At 31.2% G+C, this 27958-nt stretch overlaps 1 protein-coding gene, 1 long non-coding RNA gene and 1 other non-coding gene across 4 annotated transcripts in view; 1 reads left to right on the top strand and 2 right to left on the bottom strand.

Annotated features, from left to right (window-relative positions):
• Positions 1 to 988: 988 nt before the first annotated feature.
• Positions 989 to 27958, top strand: part of LOC130901269 (lachesin-like) — a 389818-nt gene continuing 362848 nt past the window's right edge. For both annotated transcript variants that reach the window (XM_057812492.1, XM_057812491.1), the window contains exon 1: positions 989 to 1535. In XM_057812492.1, coding sequence (XP_057668475.1) covers positions 1481 to 1535 — 55 coding nt within the window. In that variant the 5' untranslated portion in view covers positions 989 to 1480. The remainder of the gene's footprint in view (positions 1536 to 27958) is intronic.
• Positions 3883 to 3985, bottom strand: LOC130902813 (U6 spliceosomal RNA). Its single transcript, XR_009060469.1, has one exon. It is a non-coding gene; the product is annotated as a U6 spliceosomal RNA (small nuclear RNA).
• LOC130901270 (uncharacterized) overlaps positions 14940 to 27958 on the bottom strand; it is a 107719-nt gene continuing 94700 nt past the window's right edge. Inside the window, exon 4 of the long non-coding RNA XR_009060260.1 lies at positions 14940 to 17486. This is a non-coding gene — a long non-coding RNA (uncharacterized LOC130901270). The remainder of the gene's footprint in view (positions 17487 to 27958) is intronic.

The following is a 27958-nucleotide window of genomic DNA, read 5'->3' as shown; positions in this document are numbered from 1 at the left end:
CTAGAATATTGTGAGATCTGAAAAATATGCTACGTCTTCGTAGTAAATTTTTTATAGGATGTTCCAGATTCAGAAATCACCTTAAGAGACATAAACTGACAAGTCTAGATTTTGTTAAGAGAGGAAAAAACTCTAGTTCACTTAATTACAAAATAAATTACCGTTATAGAACGAAGAAGAAAATGCTTCAGAGATAAATTTTCATATGACATCTTAGAAGTAAGCCTAGATTCAAGAACTCTTAAATACTCTAGGAGAACGAGTTTTGAATGATACTCGATAGAAGTTTATCTGTAAATTCACCATCTATCCAGCTTTTCATATATCTATATATCCATTTTTTTCTAGGTTTACTTGTATAAAATCATTGGTAGCTTTCATTTTACCTAACCTGTATATTTATTAGCGAAATTATTCCTATTTGTATCCTTTTCATTATTATACTTCTAACAATTTCATTCTAATTCCTAAATAAGCACTATAAAAGTGTTTAATTAGGAATTAGAATTTGTTTTTTTTACAAATCGAAGCTATTTCTTTACTTTTTATTTCATCATTTTCAATCTCGAGATGCTGTTCTCCATTATTCAATTCTAAAAATTCGCTCTTTTATCTCCATTACATTTTTAAGAAGTCCTCAAAAAGATTTATCATTCCCTCATATTTTTCAAAATATTGTTTAATCAACATCCCCGTTCGAAGGAGATATATCTCTCATTAAAAACCTTTAATTATTTTTTAACATCATCAAACTTTCTATTTAGAGTGCTGGTTTTATGATATTAGAAATTCATAGATGAATTAAAATCTCATCCGGGTATCATCAGTTTCATAATGATGCTTCTATCTAAGTAAAAAATAGAATCAACGTAATCTTGCCGCGCTTCTAAGCAATACATATTTTGATTGCGCTAAATTTAGATTCCCGAGTAGTTGGGTTCCCAGTCTCAATGACAAATGAAATGGAAACAACTTATTTAACATTTTTATTCTCTTAGTGAGAATACAGCGTTCAAAAGCCGTAAATATATTATACAATTGCTGGAAACAAATTGACCCTATACAGCGAGTTTTTCAAGAATTTTTCATTTAAAAAGATTAGATGAGTATAAGTTGGGTATAGATCGTCTGCGTTGCGCCTGTGTCGTTATATTTTCGTAGGTTCTCACCGCCGTCAGGGTGGCGTGACGCTCAGTGTGCAGAATTTCACCCCTAACAGAACACGGCATGACTACAACTATGCAGTTCCACTATTTAAATTGACCGCGTTTCAAGAGAAAAACAATAAACATAAATAATTCATGACGATTCTTGTTGCAACTGTTAGAATGGTGTACTATCCCATTTAGGAAGGTATATATATTCGGTAAAAACATTGCCACGTGACTTTAGATGAACGTTGTTTTTGAAAAAATGTGAGTGATGTGAGTTTTATTTTGGTGACAGAATAAATTGAGGATAGCTTCTTTTGAGTGACATAATGTCTATAAGGCGGATTTTTGGGCTGGTTGCAGTTGCGCTGCTTTCAAATACAGGTAAAATACACGTAGATGGCCTAATTATATTTATATGTTATCGAGTAATTTGAATATTTTGTTATACGAAAATATCAATTTTTCTCCTATTATGAGTATTAGCGATCTCTTTTGAGTAAATATTTAAAAAAGCAACAATCTAAGTTTGCTACCTCGATGAATTGATAAACTCCACGCTGATAATAATTCAACAAATTTTCTGATTACAAAAATGACGAATCTATGAGTTATAAAATCTGTTGAATGAAAAGGTTTCTAAAATGCAAAGGTATAAATTTGCGATAGGTTTTTTTTTTATAATAATGAAAACCTTTTTAATAAACTCATTATCCAACTTACACCAATATTCTTCTTTGTGTAGAATGTCGCTTCATATATACTTATGCATCTTCTTTTGTAGTTGAATACAAAAAGTGTTCAACACACATCCAAATAGGAGTTATAACTTGCTGATATGAAAATTTTCTTGGAGAAATACGTGTACAGAATTCACTTCTTCTTTTCTTTTTGATTTCTAGCATGTATCATCTTAGTCTGTTGTCCGTAGTTTCCTTTTTTGATAACAGTCTTCATTATCATTATTACTATCATTTTTCATTTCGTCTCCAGCGTTTCCTGAGTTTGCCTACTTCTACTTGCAAATTTGTTAGTGTAATTCCCTTTTCCACACATTATATTATTTATCATAATAATAAAGTCCATTATGCCCAATCGATATAAACTATTCTATTTATAGAAACTTTTTTCTATAAAATTCTATAGGAGAGAACCCAGCTAATTCTGGTTAAATGGCATTTTTCTAGGTGAAGCACCTGGCCTGACCTAGAGATGGCGGTATTTTCTTGAAAAATACAACGTACACAATTTATACAGCATATGTCTGTAGACGCCACATTGTTCAGTATTTCTTTGGCAGCCATAAATAGCGAACATTTTCAGTGATACAATATGTTGCAAAGATCTTATGCCAACTAATATAGAAGCTGAACTAGATTTCACTCTCTTTCGTTATAAACAGTAAAAATAGCGTCGTGAAGATATTTCATTGAGTTTCACAGAATCTATGCATCGTTTCATAACCATGGATGAAATGTGGGTCTATCACTTCGCACCCGGAGCTAGGAAACAATCAAAACAATGGACTTAAAAGGGAAAACCGGCTCCAAAGAAAGCAAATACCATTTCATATGCAGGCAAGGTCGAGGCGTCGGTTTTTTGGGATTAACATGGGATAATTTTCATTGACGATATTTGAAAAGAAAAACTTGAAAGGCTTAGTATTATGCGAACTTATTGTAACGTTCCAGCGCATTTGGCTTAGAAGAGTTGTTTAATCAAGAAAAAGTAACAGCTCACAAATCCATTATTTATTTTCTTCAATAAAAAAAAACCGCGTCAACCATGAAAGGTTATTGGCGGCAGGACAATATGAGTAAAGTCCTAATTTAAGTTGACAATACAATCAAGCACTATATTAATTTGAACAAGCTTTAGAAACTTAATTATTTAAACACTGTTGACATAATCCAGCGCACTTTTCATTTCACGAGGAAGTTCACTTTCTAGTCGTTCCTGATGGTAGAGCGGACATTTGACACTAATATGTTCTACTGTTAAAGAAGCATCGCAGTCGAAGCACAGTTTCGGTTGCTCTTTCTTCAAGAGGTACCCATGGGTTAACTTGGTGTGTCCTATTCTGATGCGATGCGATGTATCACTTGATCGCGTCGTCTGATGTTTTCCTTTTCTGGTAGTAAATTTAGGTTCAAACGTTGGAGTTTATTGTCCTAGAACCTTCTGATTGTAAGAGGTGGTTCATTAGCTTCCACATAGAGGTTTCCACTAGACTGGTTCTGTAAGCTCCAAGTACAAGTCTTAATGCATTGTTTTGTATGATGTACAGTTGCTTCAATAGGCAACCTTTGGCTGAAGAGTACACTATAGAACTATAATCTAGCTTGCTTCGAATTTGTGTTTTATAAACAGTTAGTAATTATGATTTGCTAATACTTTAAGAATGTTCATGTTTTGCCTGCAGGATTTTTTAAGTTGTTGAATGTGACTGTACCACGTTAGTTTTGGATCCAGAGTCATTCTCAGGAATCTGTGTTCTCTTACGTACTGCAAATTCTCAATTCTCTTTGTATAATGTCAAATTGGGTAGGTTTGTTTGGTTTTCTTACCATCCTTCTAGAGACTGGTTGGATTGTTGTAATATAATTGCAGCCGTGTGAATATTTCTGTTACTAACAAGATCATCGGAGTATAAACAAGTTTTAGCCGGAGTACAAATATGGTCTAGTATTTGATGAATTGCTACTAAGAAAAGTAATGTACTGAGTGTTGAAAAAATGTGGAACGCTTCAAGATTTTGCGTGTCATCCTTGCGCAGGGGCCACGCTAATATTTTGTGTATCGTTCCAATTTTAGTGTATGTACTGTATACATACACTAGATACAAAAACATCCTTCATTGCAATGGCCAAATTAATGAATTAAAGTTTGAGTTGGTACCTCATGCAGCCAATTCCCCTTATTTAACCCTCTCGGATTATTTTTTTTTTCCCAAGCTTTAAAAATGGCTTGTTGGTCAAGGAAGAAGATGTGATATAGGCAGTTAATGGCTATTTTAAGGAGCTTGATGATTCTAATAAAAAAAAGGAATCGGACTCATAGAACATCGCTGGAAAAGGAGGTACTTCTAGGACCATCCTCGTAGATTAAATATAGTATTCCATTCGCGGGTTTGCAAGTTATATAAAAAATAATATTCTATATAGTTTCCGTAATTAATCAAATAAGTATTTTTTATTGATTACATTATTTTAAAAAAGTTGATATATTGTCTTCACTTATCTATAATCGCTATTGAATTAACATATTCTCTTTGTCTGACAAGTGAAGGATTTGATGTCGTGTTGAAGCTATATTAGTCTTCGCCATAATATATTTTCGATTCGCGTTCTGTTTGATATATAGCATGTATTGGTAATACGAGAAAAATATTTGATTAATACATTTATTTCAGACATATCGTCTGTTATTTCGTTCTTTTTTGTGATAGAATGCAAGAAAATTCTTTTTTCATTTTTTTTATTCATATTTTTTTATTGCTTCTATATTGTTTTTATGTCGACTCGTATGAACAACCTCATTTTTTGTTTCGTTGTTAGTAATTCTTATAACTTCTGATGCTCCTTTTTGTTTCCCATATATTAATTTCCTCTATCCTACAATTTGTCCAGTATTCACTTCATACCGCGCTATCTACAAATGTAACCTGAAAACAATAACAATGATGAGAGCGATGTATCTACAAAAATAATAAAAAAATGTGGTACCGGCAAAAAGCAAGGAATCTAGCAAATTTACCACTAAAATAGGTGTCAAACAAGTATGTATTAACCCTAGTACTGTTCTCAATAGTGATAGAACAATAAAAAGAACAAAGGATCAGATGAGAAAATTCAGTATAATAACTTGGAGGATGAAATTAGAACATATAACGGATTTGATATGCGCAGATGATTTGATATTATCGAAATCGGAAGATGATCTATAATATAATCTAGAATCAAATACTGAAATTAACGAAATGAATATCTTAAATTGAATACAAAAAGAATAAAAAGAATGATAATAGCAAGAATGAAGTATATATTAATCAAATATTAATCAAATATAAATAAAACAAATTGAATGAGTGAAAATCTATTATTATCTAGGTGCCATAATGAAAGTAATGAAAAGTTGATTCTTCTGTTTTTAAAAGTAATTGATTATTGATGTTTCGTCAACCAATTCTCCAAAATGTATTAGTTGTACATAACCATTTTATTATCTCAAATGGAAGCAGAGCTCTTAATTATTCAATATAAATTGCGAGAAAGAGATAAACAAGTTAATTCAACTTCATCTACTGATTTAATTAATTTGAATTAATTAGCTTTTCTGTTCCGTTTACCAGTAAACGAATGAGAATTTGATGTTTGATAATCATACATACTTACTTAAGGTTATTCGAAAATGGCTGTATAGATTTTAATGGATTGGTCCCGTGATACGCTCTCTTGGTTTTGCTAATTAGACAAACTTTTGTTGAATTCAAGTTAGATTATAAGTGGATTTAAGACTCAGTGAGTTCAAAACACCTATGATAGAAAACTCAAATTTAATTACTGGAATATTTTCGTATAACAGACACATGTTTTTTGATATATTGAAGTTTAGGCTCAGATTACTGAAATTTGACTCTTTCCAAAAATTCTAAATTATTTCTAAATTATGTATCGTTGTGTTTAATTTAAAAAATTAGAAAAATAAAACTAATTTTAGATTGATCAGTTATCCCTCAGTTTTGTGTTTCTTCTTAATTAGTTTCAAAATAGTGCAATTTTATTAACGGCTACTATGAGCAAAAGTTAATTGAAACTAAAAATTAATAGTTCAATTAAAAATTTCATGTACGACAATGTTTATAATTTATAAATTAAATTTTTTCTTGTACCAAAATTCACTTATTTCGAACATAGCTGTGTTACGAATGATGTTATTGAAAGCAGTAAAGGTTTTTATTTTTATTAAACATTTACAGACTACATTAAATTTTTTTAGCCCTGTAAGCTTATTAACCTATTGATGTAGAGAAGTTTCAGAAAAGCTGAGCCACGAATTTTTATTAAGTTTGAGACGGACTTTAGAAAAATGAGACATTGGGCTAGTTCAAGGACAACTTTCAATTCCCGATTTTATTAATTTCATCACGGGGGGTCTCGGTACCGAACTTTGGAGTAGACCGCCAGGAGACATCGAATTCCTTATTTTCTTCCATCCCGATTCTCTGAATTAAATTAAACATTCGCAAGACTATACCAGAGTATTATATATGGAACGGATCAATTATCTTAAAACTTTTTGAATTATTTGTGTAAATTTTTATCTAAACGGGTGTGGCCAATATCGTGTTATCCCCGTTTTTGTGAGATCTGGTTTATAATATATTGGAATTTTCAATTTCGGATTGATCACATTTTGGAGATGTTTTTAGGGATTTTATATTTATCGGGGCATTTTATTGGATATTTATAACCTGAAGTATTTATTTTCCTCATTTCAAACCAAACAAAATAAAGGTGTATCAGTATCAGATTTGAGGAAAACCATTTGTTACTTGTTTTCGATAATCACGAAAAAAGAATTTCAAAAAATGATGTTTCTGGAATAAATTATTCATTGATTGTTTAATGGTATTCTATCATTTTTATTGTATTATTGATTTAAAAAAATTTATACATTTATATTATAAATATTGAAATTTTTTTAGGAAGAATCTCTAGTATTTGCGGGGATTTTAGTGGTTTTTGATTAGGGCTTAGGGGAGATAGATTTTTGAGAAATGGAAACACTGTAAGTAACATTAGTAACAATTCTGAAATACGAATTGCTACTTGGATTAGTAGACACAAAAATAACAAATATTTATAACTGGATATTGATTCTCTGTTTTTCAAAATATTCTCCATTAAGAACGATACGAGCTTTCTTTCAGCGGTATCCATCTCAAGACTTACGTAGCAGCCCTCGTATACTTATTGAGTAACAAAAATGAGAACCAAAACTGATGTTGACTGCTAATAAAGTTGTATTCACTTATTTGGAAAATAATGAATTGAGATTTAAAATTAGTTTATATATATATATATATATATATATATATATATATATATATATATATATATATATATATATATATATAAACTGAAACAGATTGGTTCTGTGAAAGATTTCTACAAATTAGGTCGTAAAAAATCGGTTTCGAGTGAAAAGTAATCTTTAGATATTTTTCTTATATTATAAAACGATCCATACGTGAGATTCGGATGAATTTCCAGGAAATTTGATGTTTCTCAAACTTCCGTAATGAGAATTTTACATGGTAATATATTCCATCTATGCAAAGTGAGGTTGATTCAAGAGAGTTGTCAGATGATCATTTCAATAGGAGCTGGTGTTTGCTGACAAAATGATGAAGAAATGATTCAAATATTTTGAAGTGATGTTTTTAGATGAGGTCATTTTTAGTATTAATGGAAATATTCTCGGAATTATTTTAAATACTAATCACATTTCGTGTGTTTGAAAGATGGTGTCAAAAATCTAATAAGATTCAAAACGAGTATATTTGTTATCCTTGGAAGCTGCTAGTCTACAGGAGAATTGGCTCAATTACTGAATAAGCACAATTTGTCAAAAAACTCACTTATTATTAAGCTAAAGTAGCTTCGGCATAGAGATAGGCTAAGAGCAATAATCACAATTTTTAGTTAGATTTCACAATAATAATCGTTATCGTTATATAGAAATCACCAAATTATGAAAATTTTCAACATTGAAATAAATTTTCATACAACCGACAGTTGAAATCCATTCGGCACTTTTTTCAGTCAGTCAACATTATTGTGAACTTGTTTGTCTGCAAACAATATTTTTTAAAGAGCCTTTTTTTCGCATTCCTCAAGAAAGTTATTATTCTTTAATTGAAAAACAGCGTTCGGCCTCTAATGTCAACATATTTCAACAAAAAACTTATTTAGTAAATTTTTTCTGCAAACTTTTCAACGTTAAATAGGTCCAGAGTCCAATAGAAGAGAATGTCATTCGTAATTACAGTATAATAATATTTCAAACTTCCAATATTTTTTCATTTGAAAAGCTACTGTCAATTTGGCGTTTTTTAAAGAGGATATCTCATGAGAAACATGCAATTTCTAATCGTTAATTATATTATCTATTGGTAAGAATTTTTGGTATTGGTTTTTCAAATTTTCTAAATGTTGTGGATTGATCTGTTTTTGTTTTGTTGTTGTGTTTGTAATTGTTGGAATATTATATCGACACGAGGCATAATTTTCTAGGAAATTGTCAAATGAAAAATGAAATCAGTTAACCCAAATGATAAAGCGCCGATATCATTGGGATTTAATGTAACACTCATAAATTCAATTAGTTCTTTTTTAATTTCGTGAAGGGTATTAACTTCTCTGGAAATATCATCTAGTCCGTGACGATTGGGAAATATTTTAACATTAAGAGTGGCTACAACTACGAAGTTTTTATATTTTTCTGGATGGTTATGAACGACTATCCAATAACAAGGTGTAATTTGTTACTTATCTACATCTGTAGTTCTATCAAAAGGAATAGCAATATGTTTACTTTTATTATTTTAAACTTTATGTAAACACAAAAAAAATGTTACAACTCACAATTAAGCAGTCTCTCCAATAATTATCAATTTACAAACGTGAAGTAATTTCTGTTGAACTCTAAGATGGACTAACGTCGTATAATCAGCATATTCACCTTAAAAAACCTCCCCGTACCTCGCGAACCTGCTGCAACTTATAACTTGACGAAACAAATTTTTTTTCATTATCCATAGCAAAATACGGAGTATTAGTGTACATATAAGTAGGAGCATTGCTTTACATGACTGATAACAAAACCTGTAAAGCACGGCAAAACATTTCTACAAGCCGCTGCAAGAAAGATTTATATATAGACAATGATATATTCGAAACTTAAATAGTGATTGCTCATTCGAATGCTTTGGAAAAAAGTAGGTTATCAAATATATTTAACAAGAACGTCCATTATTCCAAACTCTCAGACAATAATATTCAGCTTTTGTTATGTAATTTTTGCTAGGACGTGAATGAAAAAATGATTCAATATGATCATCGCAATCTGTTATTTTATCTTCTTTATATTGTTCCTTGTAAGGTCTCTCTGCCGTTGGCAATCATAATAACAACCTGCTCCTTGTTTTCTGCTTCTCTTAGCAACTGTTTGCTGTTCCTTAACTAGATTTTTTTTCTATGCTTCTCTAGCCCTCTATTTTACCATTCATTATAAGTTATAGAATCCTGTAACGATTTTTTCTGAGAACTTCACCGAGTAATGACAATTTTCAGCATTTAAATATCAAAAGTTTATGATCTGCATGTGCTCTATACAAGATTTCCTCATTTCCTCGCCAAGTCATCCGTGGTATTCTCAGCATTCGTCTATGTAACCACATTTCTAATGTTACTACACCAACCCCAAGTGTCCAGATTTCAGCTCCTTACAACAGCACAGACCAAATAAAACATTTAATCATTCCTTGTGTCAGTTTTGAGTTCACACTATTGTTAAAAAGCAGTGATCTTATTCTCTGAAGAGTTGCACAGGCCGATTCAATCCTGCATCTAATTTCCTTATTCGGATCCAAATAGTCTTTTGAGTATTTAAAATTTGATACTCTCTTAACGTTGTCCATTTATCTTATATTTGCCTAAGCAACATTTATATTCAGACCCATTTCATACCTCTCTGCATTAAAAGAATTCATGAGATTTTGGAGAACCAGAAGGTTATCACACAAAACAGCGGTATCGTCAGGAGCAGCGAGTTCTGTTAATTAGTTCACCGTTGACTTTGATACTGATGTCCTTTTACTATGAGTTTATTTAAAATCTTTGTCGGAATATAGAAATTCTTGTCGAATGCCTCGTTGGATTTAATGTTAATTTGGTTGTTTATTACACGTGGGTCATTTCCATCAACACCAGCATCTCTCAGTATATATAAATATATATAAGCTTGTCGTATTACACTCTGTCGAACTCCTCTTCATAAAGCACAAGAAATCAGCTTTACGGTGGTCGTGACAGTTCTGGAGAAGAATATTCAGAACGAACATTGCTTTCCTGGTACCAAGGGTAATTCAAAAACCGAACAGCGACACGTCTATATCATTTTCGCATTTGTTTCTTATTGAAGAGTTTATGATGTTAAAAAACGCTATTAGTATGTGGATCATTAGAATTTTCAATCTATGATCGTTACAACCCCTTGCATGTTGTATTTTGGGATCTGTTTTTAACTTTTTAATATATTGCGAATGTTGTACTCAGAAATTATAATAACTAGATGTAGATGAGAATATATTTAGCAATGCTTCGGGTTTTTATGGAAAAAACCGTCTTTTACCAACAGGTAAAAAGAGTTAACTTTTAAATTACCGCTTAGCCATTGGAATATATGATTCTCGGCATCTATTACGGAATTTCACCTTTTCTTTCTACAAGTAGAAATTATTTAGGTTTGGAAAAAAGCTAAAATATTATCCATTTATAATACAAATATACACATGCTTAAATTTGTTGTCAAGTAATTTGAACGATCGTAACATTCATCATCGAAATTTGAACATATAGACACATGAATATATGTGATTGATGAACATATTATGATGCATATATGATTTATGATAAGCGAAAAATGTATGTTACAGTTTTGAGGATTAGCAGCAATTGTAATTCTCTTTTGTTTCGTATTCTGTTGTGAGTGGGTGCTAAAAATCTCGATAGGCCAGGATGTTATACTTAGAGATACTGAGAAAAATAGGTGAAGAATTCTAAGATATAGTTATTATTTTATCGTTTGTTAGCACGTGGAAGTTCTAGAAAATAGCCAAGAATTATGTCTTCATGATTCAGTTCTGCAATATGGCACAAAAAATATTTTCTCACTAAAACGATCAGAAATATTAACAGAAAAAAATCATAATTCTATCATAAATTGGTTTCTCATCACATTATTATTTGAAAGAACCTGAAGTCAAATGAGTATCGTTCACAATATGAATTGTAATTTGTAATCATAAATTTAGTCAAACATTCCAATCAACTGATTTATACACTATACAAAGATAATTAAACCATAAACTAAGTTATGTCTAATCTACCATTACTAATTTTCATAAAATCTGATTATATATTATGATAACCTTGGTTTTACATTGTTAAATGAGGGCGTGTGAAATGGATCAGTTTTCTGTTTATTAACTTGCAATGTAGTCATAACCTGATATATTGTAATTTAGAGAAAAATATGAACCAACGGAAAAGAAATAGATATATTAATGGTAATCAATATTAGTTGGGCTAGACTATCTAAATATGAAGAAATATTAAACTCCAAAAGTAACATATTTTCATTTCCTTTTTAATGCATTCTATAACTTCTATGGAGAGTTTCGAAAAGCTAATATGAAAAATAAAAGTTGCATTCTATAGGGTTAATTTGGTTTTCAAGAAATTTTATTTTTGATATCAGTATACTTTTAAATTCTAATATATACGAATAATAGTAGCTGTTTGACACTTATATTCAACAGAGGTAAAATTAATTTAATAGTATTTCTGTTATACTAGATACAGAATATCTACTTTTGTCATTTTCGTATGACAGAAAGTTTAAGCATCAACATTCTCTAGTAGTATTTATTCATGCGCAGTAGATCTGCAAAAATTCCAAACCTTTGGAAAAAATGTCGTTAACATGAAATCATGGGATGCTTTTTTCATAATTTTATATAAAATTGGATTTGATATAAAAATTTGTCCAAAGATTAGAATTGAGAAGTTGACAAGCATCTAAATACTAGAAAGTAATTGAGTGATGAAAAATGGCGAAATTCATAGAGCGAAGTGAATATCTCAACCCTTCTGAGAAAAATGTTTTCCAACCTCTTGTGGAACCAAAACATGCTTTCTTCAATAGAAAGCTACGTCATGAACAGTAAAGAGCAAACTTTTAACAGTTTTAATGATTAAGAGATGGGAAAAGTCGAGGAAGATTGATTTGTTGATCCTCGGAGTCGTCAACTGGCTGACGATATTAAAATAGTTTTATCACGAAACACAGAAATCCATGTCATCTATCAATCTATTGCCTTCACTAACTTCATTTTAATTCTGAAACTGTACATTGCGACTATAAATGGAAATATTAAGGTTATTGAAATTAAATAATACTAGCTGGCTACTACCCGTTTGACTGTTAAGATACAGGAGAAATGCCAAAAACAACGAGTTTATAACGGTAACAGAAGACTTTTTCAACAATAAAGAATATAGAATCAACTTATGAAAAGCTTGAGTTTATTATATCACAGCAAATATAGCAGATGAAGTTTTTGTCGATCTTATCTATATCGGAATTAACCTATTCAGTAAAAAAAATTTATTGGTGTTGAACACTACATCTCTAAATTTAGAATATGTAGGTACTAATCATTGTAATCTGGTGAAATAAAGAAATGAATTTTTGTTCTGTTGGTGAGAAATTTGTTCTTTCTAATGCAAATTACACATCGCAATTTCAACCTAAAATATCGAACCTTGAGAAATTTTGAAAATAAAAAGTTTTGGGGAAAAGTATTTCTTAGATATTACTTACTAAATAAACCAATTAAGAATATAAAAATAACCTTTTTAGATACAATATACGACCAAATAAAAGCCAATTCTTTGGTATTTGTCCAGGTAGTGTATTGGGGATCATCCATAAATTGAGACACACGAATTTTAGGATATTCCAACCCTTTCCCCTGATATAACATCACACATCACGAGATTATGTATATATTAAAAAATAATCACGAGAAAACAGTTATTTTTATTTTTTTTATTTTATAATCCTTAAAAAAATCAACATAAATTCCAATATTTTTGATATCGGAAAAAACAAACCACTAATGAGAAAGCAATGAATGACTATTTATGTTAATTGAAGATACAAAACTCATTTATTTTGTGTCCATGGATTTTGGACTCACTGCTTTATATTAGCTATGTCTGGTAAATGAGACACTTCATTTTCGTACTGAATTTGAACATCAGGAACATCTTTAGTGTCTATGTCGTTTTTTTCATTCATAAATAATCGTCATCATTCATTAAACAAAGAATTTATTAGGTACGTCTAGCTGCAAGTTTTTTAGAACGAATTTGTGCAATAGGTAGCAGAATTTATTTAAACCCATACCAATCAGTACTAGATGCAAACTGTTGTTGATTGAGAGAAAATTTCATATCGAGAATGGTAAATTACTAATAAATATAAACCAAGTTTGTAAATCTTTCGAGTTTTTTTATTCATATATGAATTTCGCGTTATGGATTTTTAATGTTAACATGTGATGTCACAAAGTTTCTGACTACCCCTTGCCTCTGGGGATACCCTTCCCCCAGTAAACATGTGACATTATTCATGGATAACACTTTGACCACAAATAGGCCTCGTACTATTCGTTTCATCTCTACAGTCAATAATACTATCACTTCTTTCTTCTATCAAATGACCTCTCAGATCACAAGAATCTTCCTCGATGACTTTTTTATCTGAGGTATTGAAAACAATCCATCTGCATGGATTTGAAATAGTAACAGATATCGAAACATTAAGGGAAAAAAATAATCTTAATAACTTTGTTGTAGTACTGACTACCACTGGGTTGTAGATTAAGGAATCATTCAGCGGAAAGAGATAAATCATTTGCGCTTATATTGTTCTTCCATCGTGATTAACTCTTTTTTTTGGTAATGATCGATATAGTTTAGAAGTAGATGAATGGGATTCCAGTAAGTTTACCATAATATATCGAAATGTTTCATGGAGTTCTACCCTAGTAGAATAACAGCAAGTTGGTTATAATGTTTACGATGATATTCTGTAAATTTATTCCCAGGGAAATATTAATTTAGTTCATAAGTTCACATAATGTCAACTAAAATGAATCTCAACTAAATCTCAAATACATAAAATAGAATTATTTTATCAACAAATATTCACAATTCAGATAAATAAACTGGACTATTACGGAAATTATAATGGTCTTTCGTTTAACGGTCTGTTTGTTTGGGAAAAAGTCTTAATGTTACACGTTGACAGCGTTTAACATTTATAGAATAAATGAGTGTGGAATAAAAGCGCAAAAGAGAAATGCTAAACGCACACATTAATATGTTTTTTTGCTGGTAAAGCAAGGGTGATGTGATGAATGAAAAAATAATCATCCTCGTGGAAAGTATTAGTTATACTTTATTCTTCATGTTGTTGGATTGTTCAATTTTTTAATGAAATAAATTTTTAATCTTTGCGTGTTTCTCAACTTCCATTTTCGTATCTACCAACCTTTTTTTGTTAATATCATTAATTTATGCAACTCCAATATCAAGTAAATAATATCTATATCATTATACCGTTGTTGTTTGATCTGACTTAAACCTTCTCCTTACAGTTGATTAATCTTTATCAATAAATATGAACTTTGTTTCATTCTATTACTAACACAACTTATAAATCCATTTCTCTCTTTATATTCCAAAATAATCAAAGTTTCTACCAATATATTCTGTCTTGACTTACTACCTACAAACCGACAATGATCTCTGTGGAAAAAGTCCTTATTAAAGCTGGTGGGTTTGTTGATGAAGCCCTTACTAAACCCTAAAGCTTTTCTTTTCTTTGTTAGTAAAGAAATGAAAGGGATGAGGTTAATTAAGACTTAAATTCACTTGGTTGTTTATTTACGTTAACTAACAGAATTACTAAATCACTTCAATAAAGAACACGATTTTAAACAGGCATGAAAGCTCTGAGAATAATCAAACAGTTTAATATATTTTGAGAGGCACTCTTCAATTTTAGAAAAGATTGAAAATAAATGAAAGGAGAGTTTCAAAGGGGCAAGGGTAAATATATACATTACAAATTAAATATATTGTCGCAATCAATTTTTGTAGAACAACTCAGATAAAAATTTGGATATGAAATGAATAACACATTTTCTATAATAATTTTAGTATCGCTGTTGTCTTTATTGAGGTTAATAACCATTCTGGGATTCGTTTCACATTACATTAGTTTCTGTCCAACTAGAAATTATAACTACCCTATAATCACTTTTATCAAGGTAATTAAGTTACTGCCTCTGATGTTATAATAAAGTTGTACGTCCAATTTAGCTGACCTTAGAATCTATTCCATCCATACTTCTGCTAAATTCTCAGTATTAATATTTGACCGTCCCAAATCTCTTTTTAGAAAATCCACCATATTTGCGATTCTACAAGGTTCAAAGTGAAATAAACAACACTACCTGGTAACTACATTTGTACATATTTGTAACCGTAGGCAATATTTACACACGTTGAATGGAAAGGGTGGAAATCAATTAAAGTCGTGTTGAATTAGACCTTAGAAAATTTTGAAACTTGAAATAGGCTCATTCACTTCATTCATATTTCCACTAGTCACCTCTGAAATAATTTCTAAATTCAATATTTCGAAAATAGGAGGAGAAAACAACTACTTTCCTGTGTAAGCTTTCTGAAAACTGTAGAGTCTTTTCTACTGGGGTTTCAACTTCAAATATGACTGAGTTGCCATTCTGTCTTGGTTAAGACAGTTCACCTAAACAAATAATTGACTCATTTGACCTCCACCATTAATATCATCTAACAGAGTTTCATAACTTACCTCAACCTCATGTGGTACCTGTAAAAGTTGATAAATTATAGAATCATAGACATCACATGATATCATCATGTGATCATCATCCATAATCAATGTGACTTAGTTATTGCGAATATCTTCCAACGATTATTGCTAGCAATAGTACATTAACATCTAGGAATCATTCTCAAATTGAACGTAAGTCACTTTTTGGCATACTATTGTTCCTTATTATCCTGTTCCAAACTTTGTAGATCACATCCAGTAGTGCTATACCCTGTGGTTTTCATAGCAGTTTTTCTCACCTTTCTTATAAACAGGGCATATTACAGCGTTGTTACAATCATCTGGTAACCGCCCCTCTTCCCAAATATTTCTTATCGATCTGCAGTTCCTTTTTTGCAGCTTTCTCTCACCTATTTTCAAAATCTCTGCTGTGATACCATTTTATGCTCCAATTTAATTATTTTCATTTGCCTTATTTCACGTTTTATCTCTGAGTCTGAAGGTTCTTCTAATTTCTTCCATCATCCTGTTCTGCTGACTGTTGATCCATGATATTAGAGTTTTCTCTGTCGCCCAGTATATTATCGACATATTTATTTCTACAGTGTCTTACTGCTCTTTAGTTTCTACTTTGTGCTCTTCACCAAGAGGTGGAACCTTTTGGTGAAAATTTCTCATTTCTTTGTTCACATTCTTTTCTTCTATTGCTTTCAGTTTCTCCTCCATGCGTCTTTTCTCGGCATTCTGTTTTTGCCAGTTCTTTCGCTTCACTATATCTGTCTTGGTTTTCCTTTTTAGTAAACCAATCCTTTTCTGTTATTTTTCTTCGCCTGTACAAGAGATTCTTGCAAGATTTTTATCAATGATGAGTTTGCTTCCATTCCTCAACATCCTCTATTTTTGGCTTTTCATTCAACTTTGTTATTGATGTGTTCTTGTTTGAATGAGTCAGTCTGCAGTTTGAGGATCTCAAAGTTAGGCTAGTAAAGCAAAGTTATCGGCATATGTTAAGTGTTTCATCTGATATAAACGTTGTGAATCTTGTGAAACAGTTGCGTTAATATTAGATGTTTTATTTTGATACTTGACCTTGAAATAACGATCCTCAGAGTAGGAATTGGGAACGACGAAATAATTTGGGGAGAGGAATTTTCTTAGTTTGTAAAGTAGAATCAAATGCCAGAGTAATCTAGCGCTTGATTTACAGGAATATCCCGGAACAGTACTTTTTATCTTCCAGATCTTGCATGATTGATCTTGTATTTGCACAAAGGTAGCATGTTCCGCTTTGAATTTGAATTGGTGGTTCGGAATCACTTCGCTTTTATCAAGAATGGATATTGATCTGATTTTCATTAGCTTCTCTAACAGTTGTATTGGAGAAATTTTGAATTGAAGATTTAAAAACATTACCAACAGATTGGTTGACATAGGTATGTACATATGTCTCCATCACTCAATCATAATCTGGGATAATGATATTATATTAAGTCTCAATTCCTTTGTTTTTTAATCGGAATAGATTCCGTGTTAACTTGGCTACATACTCACCTACCGTTTCTAATTGTATCCCCTTTTTCATTATCTTCACTACCTCTCCTGGAAAATAAGAAATTACGCAAGATTACCATAAATTTGCATAGTTACATGCAACTAAACAAACTCGAAGGATCAAAGAGTTAAAACACCATTAAAGACCTTGTTATAAATATAAATGAGTTAGCATAAAGTTAAGTAAATTCTTTGATAATTCCGTTTGGATATTATAGTCATAGAGTAGCAAAGTAGGTATCACAAATTATGTTACATACTGTAATGTTTTTCTTCTCTATTTATACGATTTCTATTCGTGGGGTGAATTAATATACACTGACTCTTACAATTTTAATTTATTTAAATACCTCACACTACAATCAACTAATTTATATAATTCACTCATCACTATCACTTAACGAACTTTAATAATTTATACAGATTCAAATTTATGAAACGAAGACAAAGAGTACTCGCATTTGAGGACTGTGTGCATGTATGCAATTCCTCAACAGTTTTTTGTTTCAAATATTTAATTATTATCTACTGATCTTATCATTTATCCGAAAGTGTGTTCTATTTATTCATTATTAAACAGCTAATGTATTGTTGGATAAATGAGATTAGACAAGTTGCTGAATAACTTGACTTTGCCAATATTCTCTTTTCTCGAGTTTTTGATTTATGTGCGTATTTCGAAAACTGCAGCATTTTGAACTTTCTTTTATAAAATAATGATGGTATTCGATCGAATCACAAGCGAAACTGATTCAACACTGAGATGGAATTTTGTAATTCTCACAGTCACTAAAATCTTTATTATGTCAATAGGAGAAGTAAGAAATCTTGAAGCAGATCTGGCAAGATACACTTTTTTGAGTTTAATCACAGAGCTAATGAATTCTATCTCCGTCAACAAATCTATTAATCTGTTTCTGTTATCTGGGACAATCAAATTCACAGAATTTACAGTCAAATAGAGTCTTCTAAATAGTTGCAAAGAAACTTGGCAAATAGTTTCGGGCGATTACATAGAAAACCTGCGAAAAATGGCAACTTTCCTGAATTTGATTTTCTTTCTGGTATTGCTTTCTACAAGTTTTGTGTAAATTGTAAATTCAATCCCGATACTACTAAAACGGCTAAGAGATATAAGTTTTTATAGTCAACGCAAAACTGGTGCTTCTTTAAGTTCTGCTGCTGCTGGATTTGGACTTGAATCTAGAGAATATGATCCTGGACGAATTGAGGTTTCTTCCCTCATTCATTAGTCAGCCTGTTTAACATGAAAGTTCAATGAGGAATACTTCAAAAATAACGAATTTGATATTCGAAAATGAAGATCGATAAATCCAAATAAAAATATCGATCTTATTCATCAATTATTTACTGGAAAATTTCATCAAGTTATAAGATTAATTTTAGTAAACTAAAAATTATTTGAATGCTCTGTGAGACACAATTCATCAAAACTCGCAATCTTAGCGGAAAATAATCGATCGGCATACGAGATTATTTCTGCCACAACCATAGATTCAATTGTAGAGAAAAATTTTTACTTTCCAGAATGAAATATGTTAATTTCGGAATTATCCAAGTAAAAAAAAGGGACCTCAACTAGTTCAGCCGATGAATTATTTTAACAGTTTTCCATTAATCATTAATATCATAGAATGGCACTAAACATTATGGTATGCCTACAATGTCGTTATACATATGAGGATTGAACTGGGGATGAATATCTGTTTAATCGTTATCCATAGTGAATTATGCTATTAAGTTATTAGCATATTTTCACATTATAAGATCATATTTCACGCTATATGTTATAATTAATATCAATTCACAGATTCCAATTTGTATAATATCCATACAGAGTACTGTATATAATAAATTGGCTTTAGAAAGCCGATAAGTCTTTACACAATTTGTAGAACTCCTATTATGGGATTAGGTATATTATCCACCTTTTTGATACCTTATTACGCAATAGTGATTTGTCTTTGTTGATTGTGTATACATGTGATGAATGAAAATCTCACTATAGAAATATACACGACTCACAACTGATTAATCTACCCTAAGTAATATCTATCAAATGATTAAAATATGTGGTGATGCAGAAACCCAAATCAAAACTCGTTTACAAAACGAACTGAGGCCAATCTGGACGTAAGGATTTGAGATCTTGAGCAATCTGTACGAGCATTCTGAGAATTAAACGATTCCAGGTAAAAAGACAGCAACAGCTAATAGCATCATTCACCATAATATTTCACATACAGTAAAATATTCCATCATCTCTATTAGAACTATGAACCTAGATTAACTGGAAATCTACAATATATTCGCAGACTCAGGATTTGGTCATTTCGTTCCCACTGCTTTTATCTGTAATATCACTAAATATTTTATGGAAGATATGTTGTAACGATAAAGGTTTGAATAAAACAATTTAAAGCGTCCCATTTCGAAATATAATTGTGTATGTGCATCACACCAATAATATGTAATAACTTCTCAATGTCCTCCCAGTTTAGGTATCACGTAGTTTCTGTATTCAGTACCACTGAGCAAAAAGAGAACGCAGTGTTTTATAAAAATTAAAATTAACGTTATATGAACTGTCCTCTATGCTTCAATTTCTTAATCGTGAGGAGGATACAATATAATTGCTAGCTTTTATCAATGTTTTCTAATTGGTGTTTTGGAGTTTATCTTTAAGATATCCCAATTACTTTAGTCTTGGTCTGACGCGAACGGTCTCTGTTTAAACATTGAGAAAACTTCAACAACAATGACTTAATATGATCCTCAAATTCGAAGTTTCTTGGTCTGTATATTGACTGTGCTCCTCAATGGTCTATATATGTATCCTAAGCGAAAAGCGAAAACTAGCACGTCTATTCATTCAATACACACAGACAATGCACGAAACGTAAATATACACGACTATCTTCTACAACTGCCACTATTGTACTGACAGCTTTATTATCGCTTTAACAACTTACTACTCGTTGTGCGAATTGTATCTTCACTATGGTTTGCCTTTCTGAGGGTCTTCTGGTTTGATCCTCTTCGAATCTATCTTCAAATTACAAAAAGAAGCTTTTCGTTATAATCATGGATTGATATTTCTGTTCTGATTTAAAAAACACAGAAATTCAAATCTCCTTGCTTTTCTCATATTACAATCCGTTTGTTTGGTTGGCAATCAATTTCACAACTTAACTGAGGGACCATAAATCCAGTATTTTTATAAAAGTGAAAACTCTGGATAATTCAATGGGAATTCAATGCATATTATTTATTTAATTCTGATGCATAATCCTTCTGGAGCCACATTTAGTTTGGCACCTGATTCCAGTTAAAATAAATTTCCAATTTTCTTACATGAAATTCGGTGTGTGAGGACATCTTCTTAATTAAAACAAAGTAAGTTAGCTAAATGTCAGTTTACATTGTTTGTGTAGTTGAATATTGTGAAAACTGAAGGTTCTTAACTCAAACAGAACATTACAAGCTAAGTCAACATAAAAGCGGACATTCAAATTTGTTCTCATTGTATTAAGGAGTCCTGTTCTCTACTATAAACATTATTCGCAGGAATACGTGACGTTATCTCTCTTGTTAGAGATTCACTTCGACTTTGAATAGTGTAATTTTCAGGACGATATTACGGAATATGTACATCTTCGAAAATATTGTTTATCTATGGAACAAGCATCACACGTTCATACACTGGTTTCATACCCGAAATTAACACAGGTGAACGATTAGAATACTTCCTTATTGAAAATTCATTATAAAGTTGAAATTAAAGGAAAAGTCTTATGGATGTGAATGATTCAACAGCACAGGTAAAACACACTTTTTGATCAAAAAGTTACGTTTTCTACAGGTAGGTATGACTAACATAACAAAACTGGCTAAAAATAACGCTGCTTAATTTGACTAAAAACTTTTCGACAGTCACTATTTTGATGGATTGAATAATCTAGCACATTTTCTTGATAAAGAATACCATTTTCAATATTTTCTTATGTAGAAGAAAAAAATATATCTTCAATTGATAATGGCTAGTTGACGACTGGTAGTATTGGATTTCTATCAACTAAAACAACACACCATTGCTTTTTCTTCTCCATAATTTTTAATGGAACAGGTATAAGCATCTAACATCGTTGTTATGAAATTTTACTTAAATAACCGATCTTCTCTCGCCAATTGTATGCGCCAAGAATATTTAATTGATGATTACTTCGAGTTGTTTTTTCTAGAAGATAAAATCCATTTACGCACGAAGTATTGGACTAAAAACTCTCTTCCCAAAGATCAACCCGAAACTGCTCAACACGTTATTTCGATTTAAGATCCCACTTTGGTTCTCTATTCTCAACATCTTCATCACATCACTGTGTACTCTCATAATTAGCTGATGTACGATTCTAATTACTTTCTGACAATATTCCATGTTCACAATAGAAGAATTTATGCAAGGACTCATCCTGCACCTTTGCCCATCCTCTGTAAGTAGCGTGCAAAATACTCATGTCCAGATATAAATTGTTCGAAGTTGGTGATTTCGAATTAGATCATCCATGTTTTCCATTTTGTCAATTGGATTTGACATCAGAAACTAGGCTAGAAAATTCGGAAACGAAACGTTTGAGGACCAAAGAAGTGAAAATTCTTAGCCGAATGTCAGGAAAAACATTAGAAGATGAAGAAAGAAGCGTAGAATAAGAAGCGATATACCCATTACGAAAAAAAAGGAGATCTATACTGGAAGACTGGAATCATCATAAATATATTCTTGGTAATCTTTGAAAAGCTTAAATTACTCATAAACACATGTAAGTGATACAAACTTATACTTTACAATCCTTAATTCAATAATTAATAGTTTCAAATGAGGTATCACAAAAATTTCGTTGCTCATTAACTCTAAAGCGGATGAAAACAACGGCTAAACTGATTTGGTTACCGTACCGAAACAAAAAGTGCCGTTTGTGCACATTTATTATAAAGCATTGTAAGAAGCGGAGAAAAGCCATCACTTGACTAAATGTTTTTATGTCACCACTCTTTTTAGTTATGTACACTTGAGTTTCTTTTTCATGGATAGCTCTTAAAAATTGAAATTGTGCAAGATTCTAATCCTCCTGAGAACGTAAACGTTTGAAATGTACCCTATTCCAATGATAGATTACAATCTACTATTAGTGTGATAAGTAACTAACAAATAACTTCCTTAGTAATGATTTTTTCGATATCCTATTAATCTTAGCATTGTCACCCATTTGTATAATTAAACATGAAATTTATCTATAATTATTAAGAATAACCTCTTATTAGTCAATTGAATTGTTTTCATCATATTTTATAATATTTTTTAATTTACTTTACTAAATATATCTGTTAGGAATTGTAAACCTTAATTACAAAATCCGATGAAACTTTCTCTTTCAAAACTCACCCCAAAACGTGCTAACGACAGGAAAACGTGTTAGTTACATTCAAAAGAAACCCTTTCAAATATTTAACAAATAAATCAGCCGCCCAATAAATTGAGAGGCGTTTTTACAATGTTGAAGATTCGTGAGATGGAATGAAAAGGATTCTTGTAAATAGCCATGACTCGCGGATTGCTTACTTCGTATAACTTATTTTAAAAAATTAAAACTCGACATTTTTCTTTAAAGCGAAATATTCAAACTTATCTTTATAATAAAGTCTTTAAGAAAAACTTCCTTGAAACGAATGAAATTAGGAAAATATTTGCAGTTTTTTCATGTTCTTTGAGATGGAATAGTTGCAAAGTTCACAGTAGCAGCGTAAAAATCGAGACTTTACTATTTTGACGAGATAGATAAATAAATTATATTTTAAATATACTAAAGAACACGCTTTCAGCAACAATCAAAAAGAAAAGTGAAAATTAATGTCATTATTATATAAACGTGGGATGCTTTCTATGACAGTCTTTGACGAGTGTACAAAGTTTAAATCTGATCGTTCGAAGTAAGATAAAATGAATGCAATACAAACTCACAGGTTTCTTTTTTATTATTAAACACTCCTAGAGAGTAATGTTTTGTTACATTACCATCTAATAAAAAAGAGATCAATGAACAATATTATTCTAACTTAAATTACTAAGATTTGAAAACTTAAAACTAGGGTCTTAATAACTAATTTTTCAAAAACAACAGCATGTTAAACTTATCTGCACTATGCTCTGCTTTCTCACTAAATAATTATTGCACTTACTCGAAGGGTTTAATCATCTTAAGTCTTCTGGTCACGTTTGTATTGTTTAGAATCTGGATTGCCTCGACGTTCACATGATGATGTTCATAGCATCTGGATATTTGGTTGTCGTTGGGTTCAGTTTTCATCTGAAGATCCCGATAGATGTCTCTGTTTCAGCAGTGCCAAGGCCCATCTATGATGTTCCTTATTATCTATTCTGGGATCGTTGAATAATTTCTCTTACTAACACAACCCCTTAGTTTTATGCCATAACTTCAAATTGGTCTCAATATTTGCTTGGATAAAAGTACATGGAATTTCATCCTGGTAGTCAATACATCGTTTAATATTTAATAACAAGCTCTTCGCGTTTCATCTCGATATGGACTATCCAACGAAGTTTCACATCGAGTGTCATACCCAGATATTTTGCTGTATTAACATAAGGAATATTAATATTAGGGCTGGTAGCACATCTGAGAAGACAGTTGAACAGAACTTTTTTTCTTCTAAGGATTTCTCGATACTAACCGTGATTCTATGGACTTGATCTATGGTCGATTAGTTTTCCTTAAAACCAAATTAATGGGTGGGAATCAATTTCCTATCTTCTATTATCTGCTGCAATGTCTTGAGAAGCAGTTTTCATAGAGCTTTGATATGACAGGCAGCAATAGATGAAGCGTCATGAAGAGCCATTCCAGGTTTGAGGATCATGATAATTTCGGCAACTTTCTACATCTTAGGAACATATCCTATCTTAATAAAGCGTTTCACTATTGACTTTTTTGGTACTTGTTTTATAACTTCGCCAGTGATCATATCAAAGCTAGAGGCTTTGGAAATTCCAACATCTTCTGGCTCTGGTTCATTTCTATATTTCTATCTTCAGGATCTTCTCCATCATTCCATTGGAAGATCGTCTGTAGATGACAAACTTACAGGTGAAACTAATTATCGTGTTGAAATAGATACCTAGTGAAGTTTTTGCTGGTAATGTATAATTTCTGTATGATTTTTTTATCGAGCTTCTAGAACTCATTGAGATACTAGATACATTCGATATTCCTGGAAATTCAAGCTACCTTTATCGTAGAATATGAAATGCTTTTCTAAAAAACGAAACGAACGAAAAATGTTCATTCAAAGTATATTTGTTATAGAAAAATTTCATTTTCTACAGTTATGAATGAAAATTCTGTTAGTGATTCATCACTTATTCATCTGAAGGAAATTAGGCATCACAAAAACTACTCATTTGAATAGAGAAAAGTTACCCAACATCTAATTTTTGATATTTCATTAATTAGTAATGGAATGCTCATGATTTGATCCACGTAATTTGTAAATTTGCAGGACTTAAAAAGTTGGTATTGTTGGTAATGCTATTTAGGATTTTTTGAAATTCTAAGTAAATATGGATGACATCACAGAAAAAATTGAAATGTTTTTATAATTGTGAATTTGGATTCTAGTTATTTTAAGGGTTATATATACTATTAACCATAAAATAAATATTAACAAATGAATCTATATGAAATAATTGATCCTTCTATATACGGGGGTTGATATTTTTAATAGTGAAATCACTCAGGACGTGTTGTGATACGAGTGCTATTTGAGTTGTTCACACATACTTGGAACATTCATCTTGGTAACAAAATGGAGTTAAATCGCGAATATTTTCTCGTGATGATTTCCTATGACTTAAGATACGTGGATTAAACCAACAGCAGTGTGCCAATCAACTCGTTTCAACTTTGGTGATGAAGCATCATCATATTTCATTGGTTATCGGAACTCAATCGTGGTCGCACTTTGCTAAAAGATGAAAAATGTGAAGATCATCATCCAAATTCAGCTGTTGTACCTGAAATTATCGATGTTGTGCGTGAATTGATATCGCAAGATCATCATGTGTCAAACTGTAAGATGTGGACATACTTGGTTGTTAGTTCCTCTCGTATACATTTAACCCTTCATGAACATGTGGTTGTTAAAAAGATTTACTTAATATAACAACAATCGACTGTATGGGTCTTTCAAGACGAGCCAAATACAATAAAAGTTGTTCATGCTCGAAGAACTTCTAAGTAGAACGATCGATTCTGAATGATACACCAACGTTTGTTTGCTAGAAGTGGAGCCAATCGCAAAACGACATTCTCCACGGCGACAATGCGGTAGTTCAAACAAGCATTGAAAAAAAATTAAATCAATTGATTCGCGACCATTCACAGAAACTGCAGAAACTGGATTGTATTCTTCAGGTTAATGTACAATTTCACGAGAAAAAATCAGTTTAAGAACTTTTAAGATACAGTTTGTGAAGAAATTGAAGCCAAACAACTATCGATGTGCCACCATATCACTCGAATAGGCTGAAGTAAAACTTCAAATTGGTATTGAATCTCGCTACAAATGTTTGTTCTCCAGTGAAACTTAATTTTGATGGAATAGGTATGTATATAAACAAAATTTGGAGTGATTATTATTACATTTTTTAATATGTTGATGATCAGAATATTACTGTGAATTTTAAACGTTGAAGGTACCAAATATATTTCAATGAATCATTACTCAAAGAGCTATTGGCATATGTACCAAAAAGTTTGTGAAAAGTGATATTCCAATTTGCGGATTCTATGCGACCTCATGGTCGAAATAATATTTAAATATGTATGGTACAAAATTTTCTATCCCATAAGGGCAAAAGTATATTTTTTTCTGTGATATTATGATTTGAACTTGTGTGTATGTGAAAAAGCACCCCTTATTTGAACCCATAATGAGCACCCTCATAAATTTACCTTTATATTGATTTTCAATCACCGCAATTGTAGATATTGTTTTTGGGTGGGAAGTTTCGTATCTTTCTTTGAATTAGAACGTAGCAATGTATTTATTTTTGATGATATATCAAAGCTCCTGCAAAAATAGCTGCAGTTGGTTCCATAGGAATGGTGTTTCACTGTTTAAAAATTATTCAAATGAAGTTTTTCAATATAGGTGTATTGGAAGAACGGGCGCAATCTATGTCAAAAAAAATAAGTATCTTCACATTAGGGATATCACGGACGACCCGAAGTACCCCTAGTGCGTCATCTATCTTAACAGTTTGTCATCGAAAGGTTCAAGCCTCACCTGCTATAACTCAATATTTCTAATCGGTTTATCTAACATTATTCTAATATTTGCAAAAAATAAAGTCACTGTTGTTGAAAATCATTAGAATGGATAAAAGTGGAAAATTCCTGTTTTGTATCACAAAATTTTTCACATAATCAAATACAAAACCATTTTTTGGGAGAGTGTACAATTGAAATATCATGCTGGTCATATTTCTGTAACCGAAAAGACCATAAAATATATTTTATGTGATTTTACTATTAAGGTACCTGTTTGTAGTTACATCTTTCCGTTGATTTATCTGATGCAGAAAATTTATTCATAGAATTAAGTTGTTTTGAAATTGAATATTATTACAGGAAAGTTGGGTTTACTGAAGTATATGCAAATGTTGGAACGGTTATGCAAGATCCGCAAGTTATTTTAGGACTTTGATTCCTTCGGGAAATTTAATGTGGAAAAATAAAATGAAAGTACATTTGCAGGAAACAGGCTGATATATTTACCGAGGTTATGGAAATTCAACAGTTAAATTGTCGTTTTCATCTAATACCGATCTTCAAAATTACTACTAGAAACAAAAACAAAATTATCTAGTGATATGTATCTAACGGAATTTGATTACATTACAAACATTAACTTTCTGTGCTTTGTTTGTAATCACTACACTACATGAAAAGTGTTAATCCTTTACATAATATAGTAGATGATGGCTTCTGACTTCATCAAATATATTCTTCAAGCTTATGTATAAAAAATAATAAATATTGTTAGTTTTTATACCAGATTGTTTTCCAGTCTACTGGTCAAAAAAGGTCCTAAGCAAAAACATCGATGTCTCGGGAGTTCTTATAATACCACGAACCAGAGACGAAAAAGGTTATATATTCAATCTTGATTGGTAGGTCGTGATAGACCCTTGACCTTATTATAAATAGGGATACAAATGTCTGAAAATTGACTTGAAACTCACAAATTCAGTGACTAAAACTAGAAAAACGATCAATAATCCATTTAAATATTTATGAAGTATTCATTCTTTAAAAGAAGGCGTGTATTTGACGGCTTGAAATCAAATCCCAAGACTACACCGGGAAATAAAATACTCAAATTGATTAGGTATAAGGTTACTGTTTAGATAATAAAAAACTCTA

The sequence above is a fragment of the Diorhabda carinulata genome, chromosome X (genome assembly GCF_026250575.1).
Source record: "Diorhabda carinulata isolate Delta chromosome X, icDioCari1.1, whole genome shotgun sequence".
Lineage (NCBI taxonomy): Eukaryota > Metazoa > Arthropoda > Insecta > Coleoptera > Chrysomelidae > Diorhabda > Diorhabda carinulata.
This window is presented reverse-complemented; position numbering and strand designations above follow the sequence as displayed.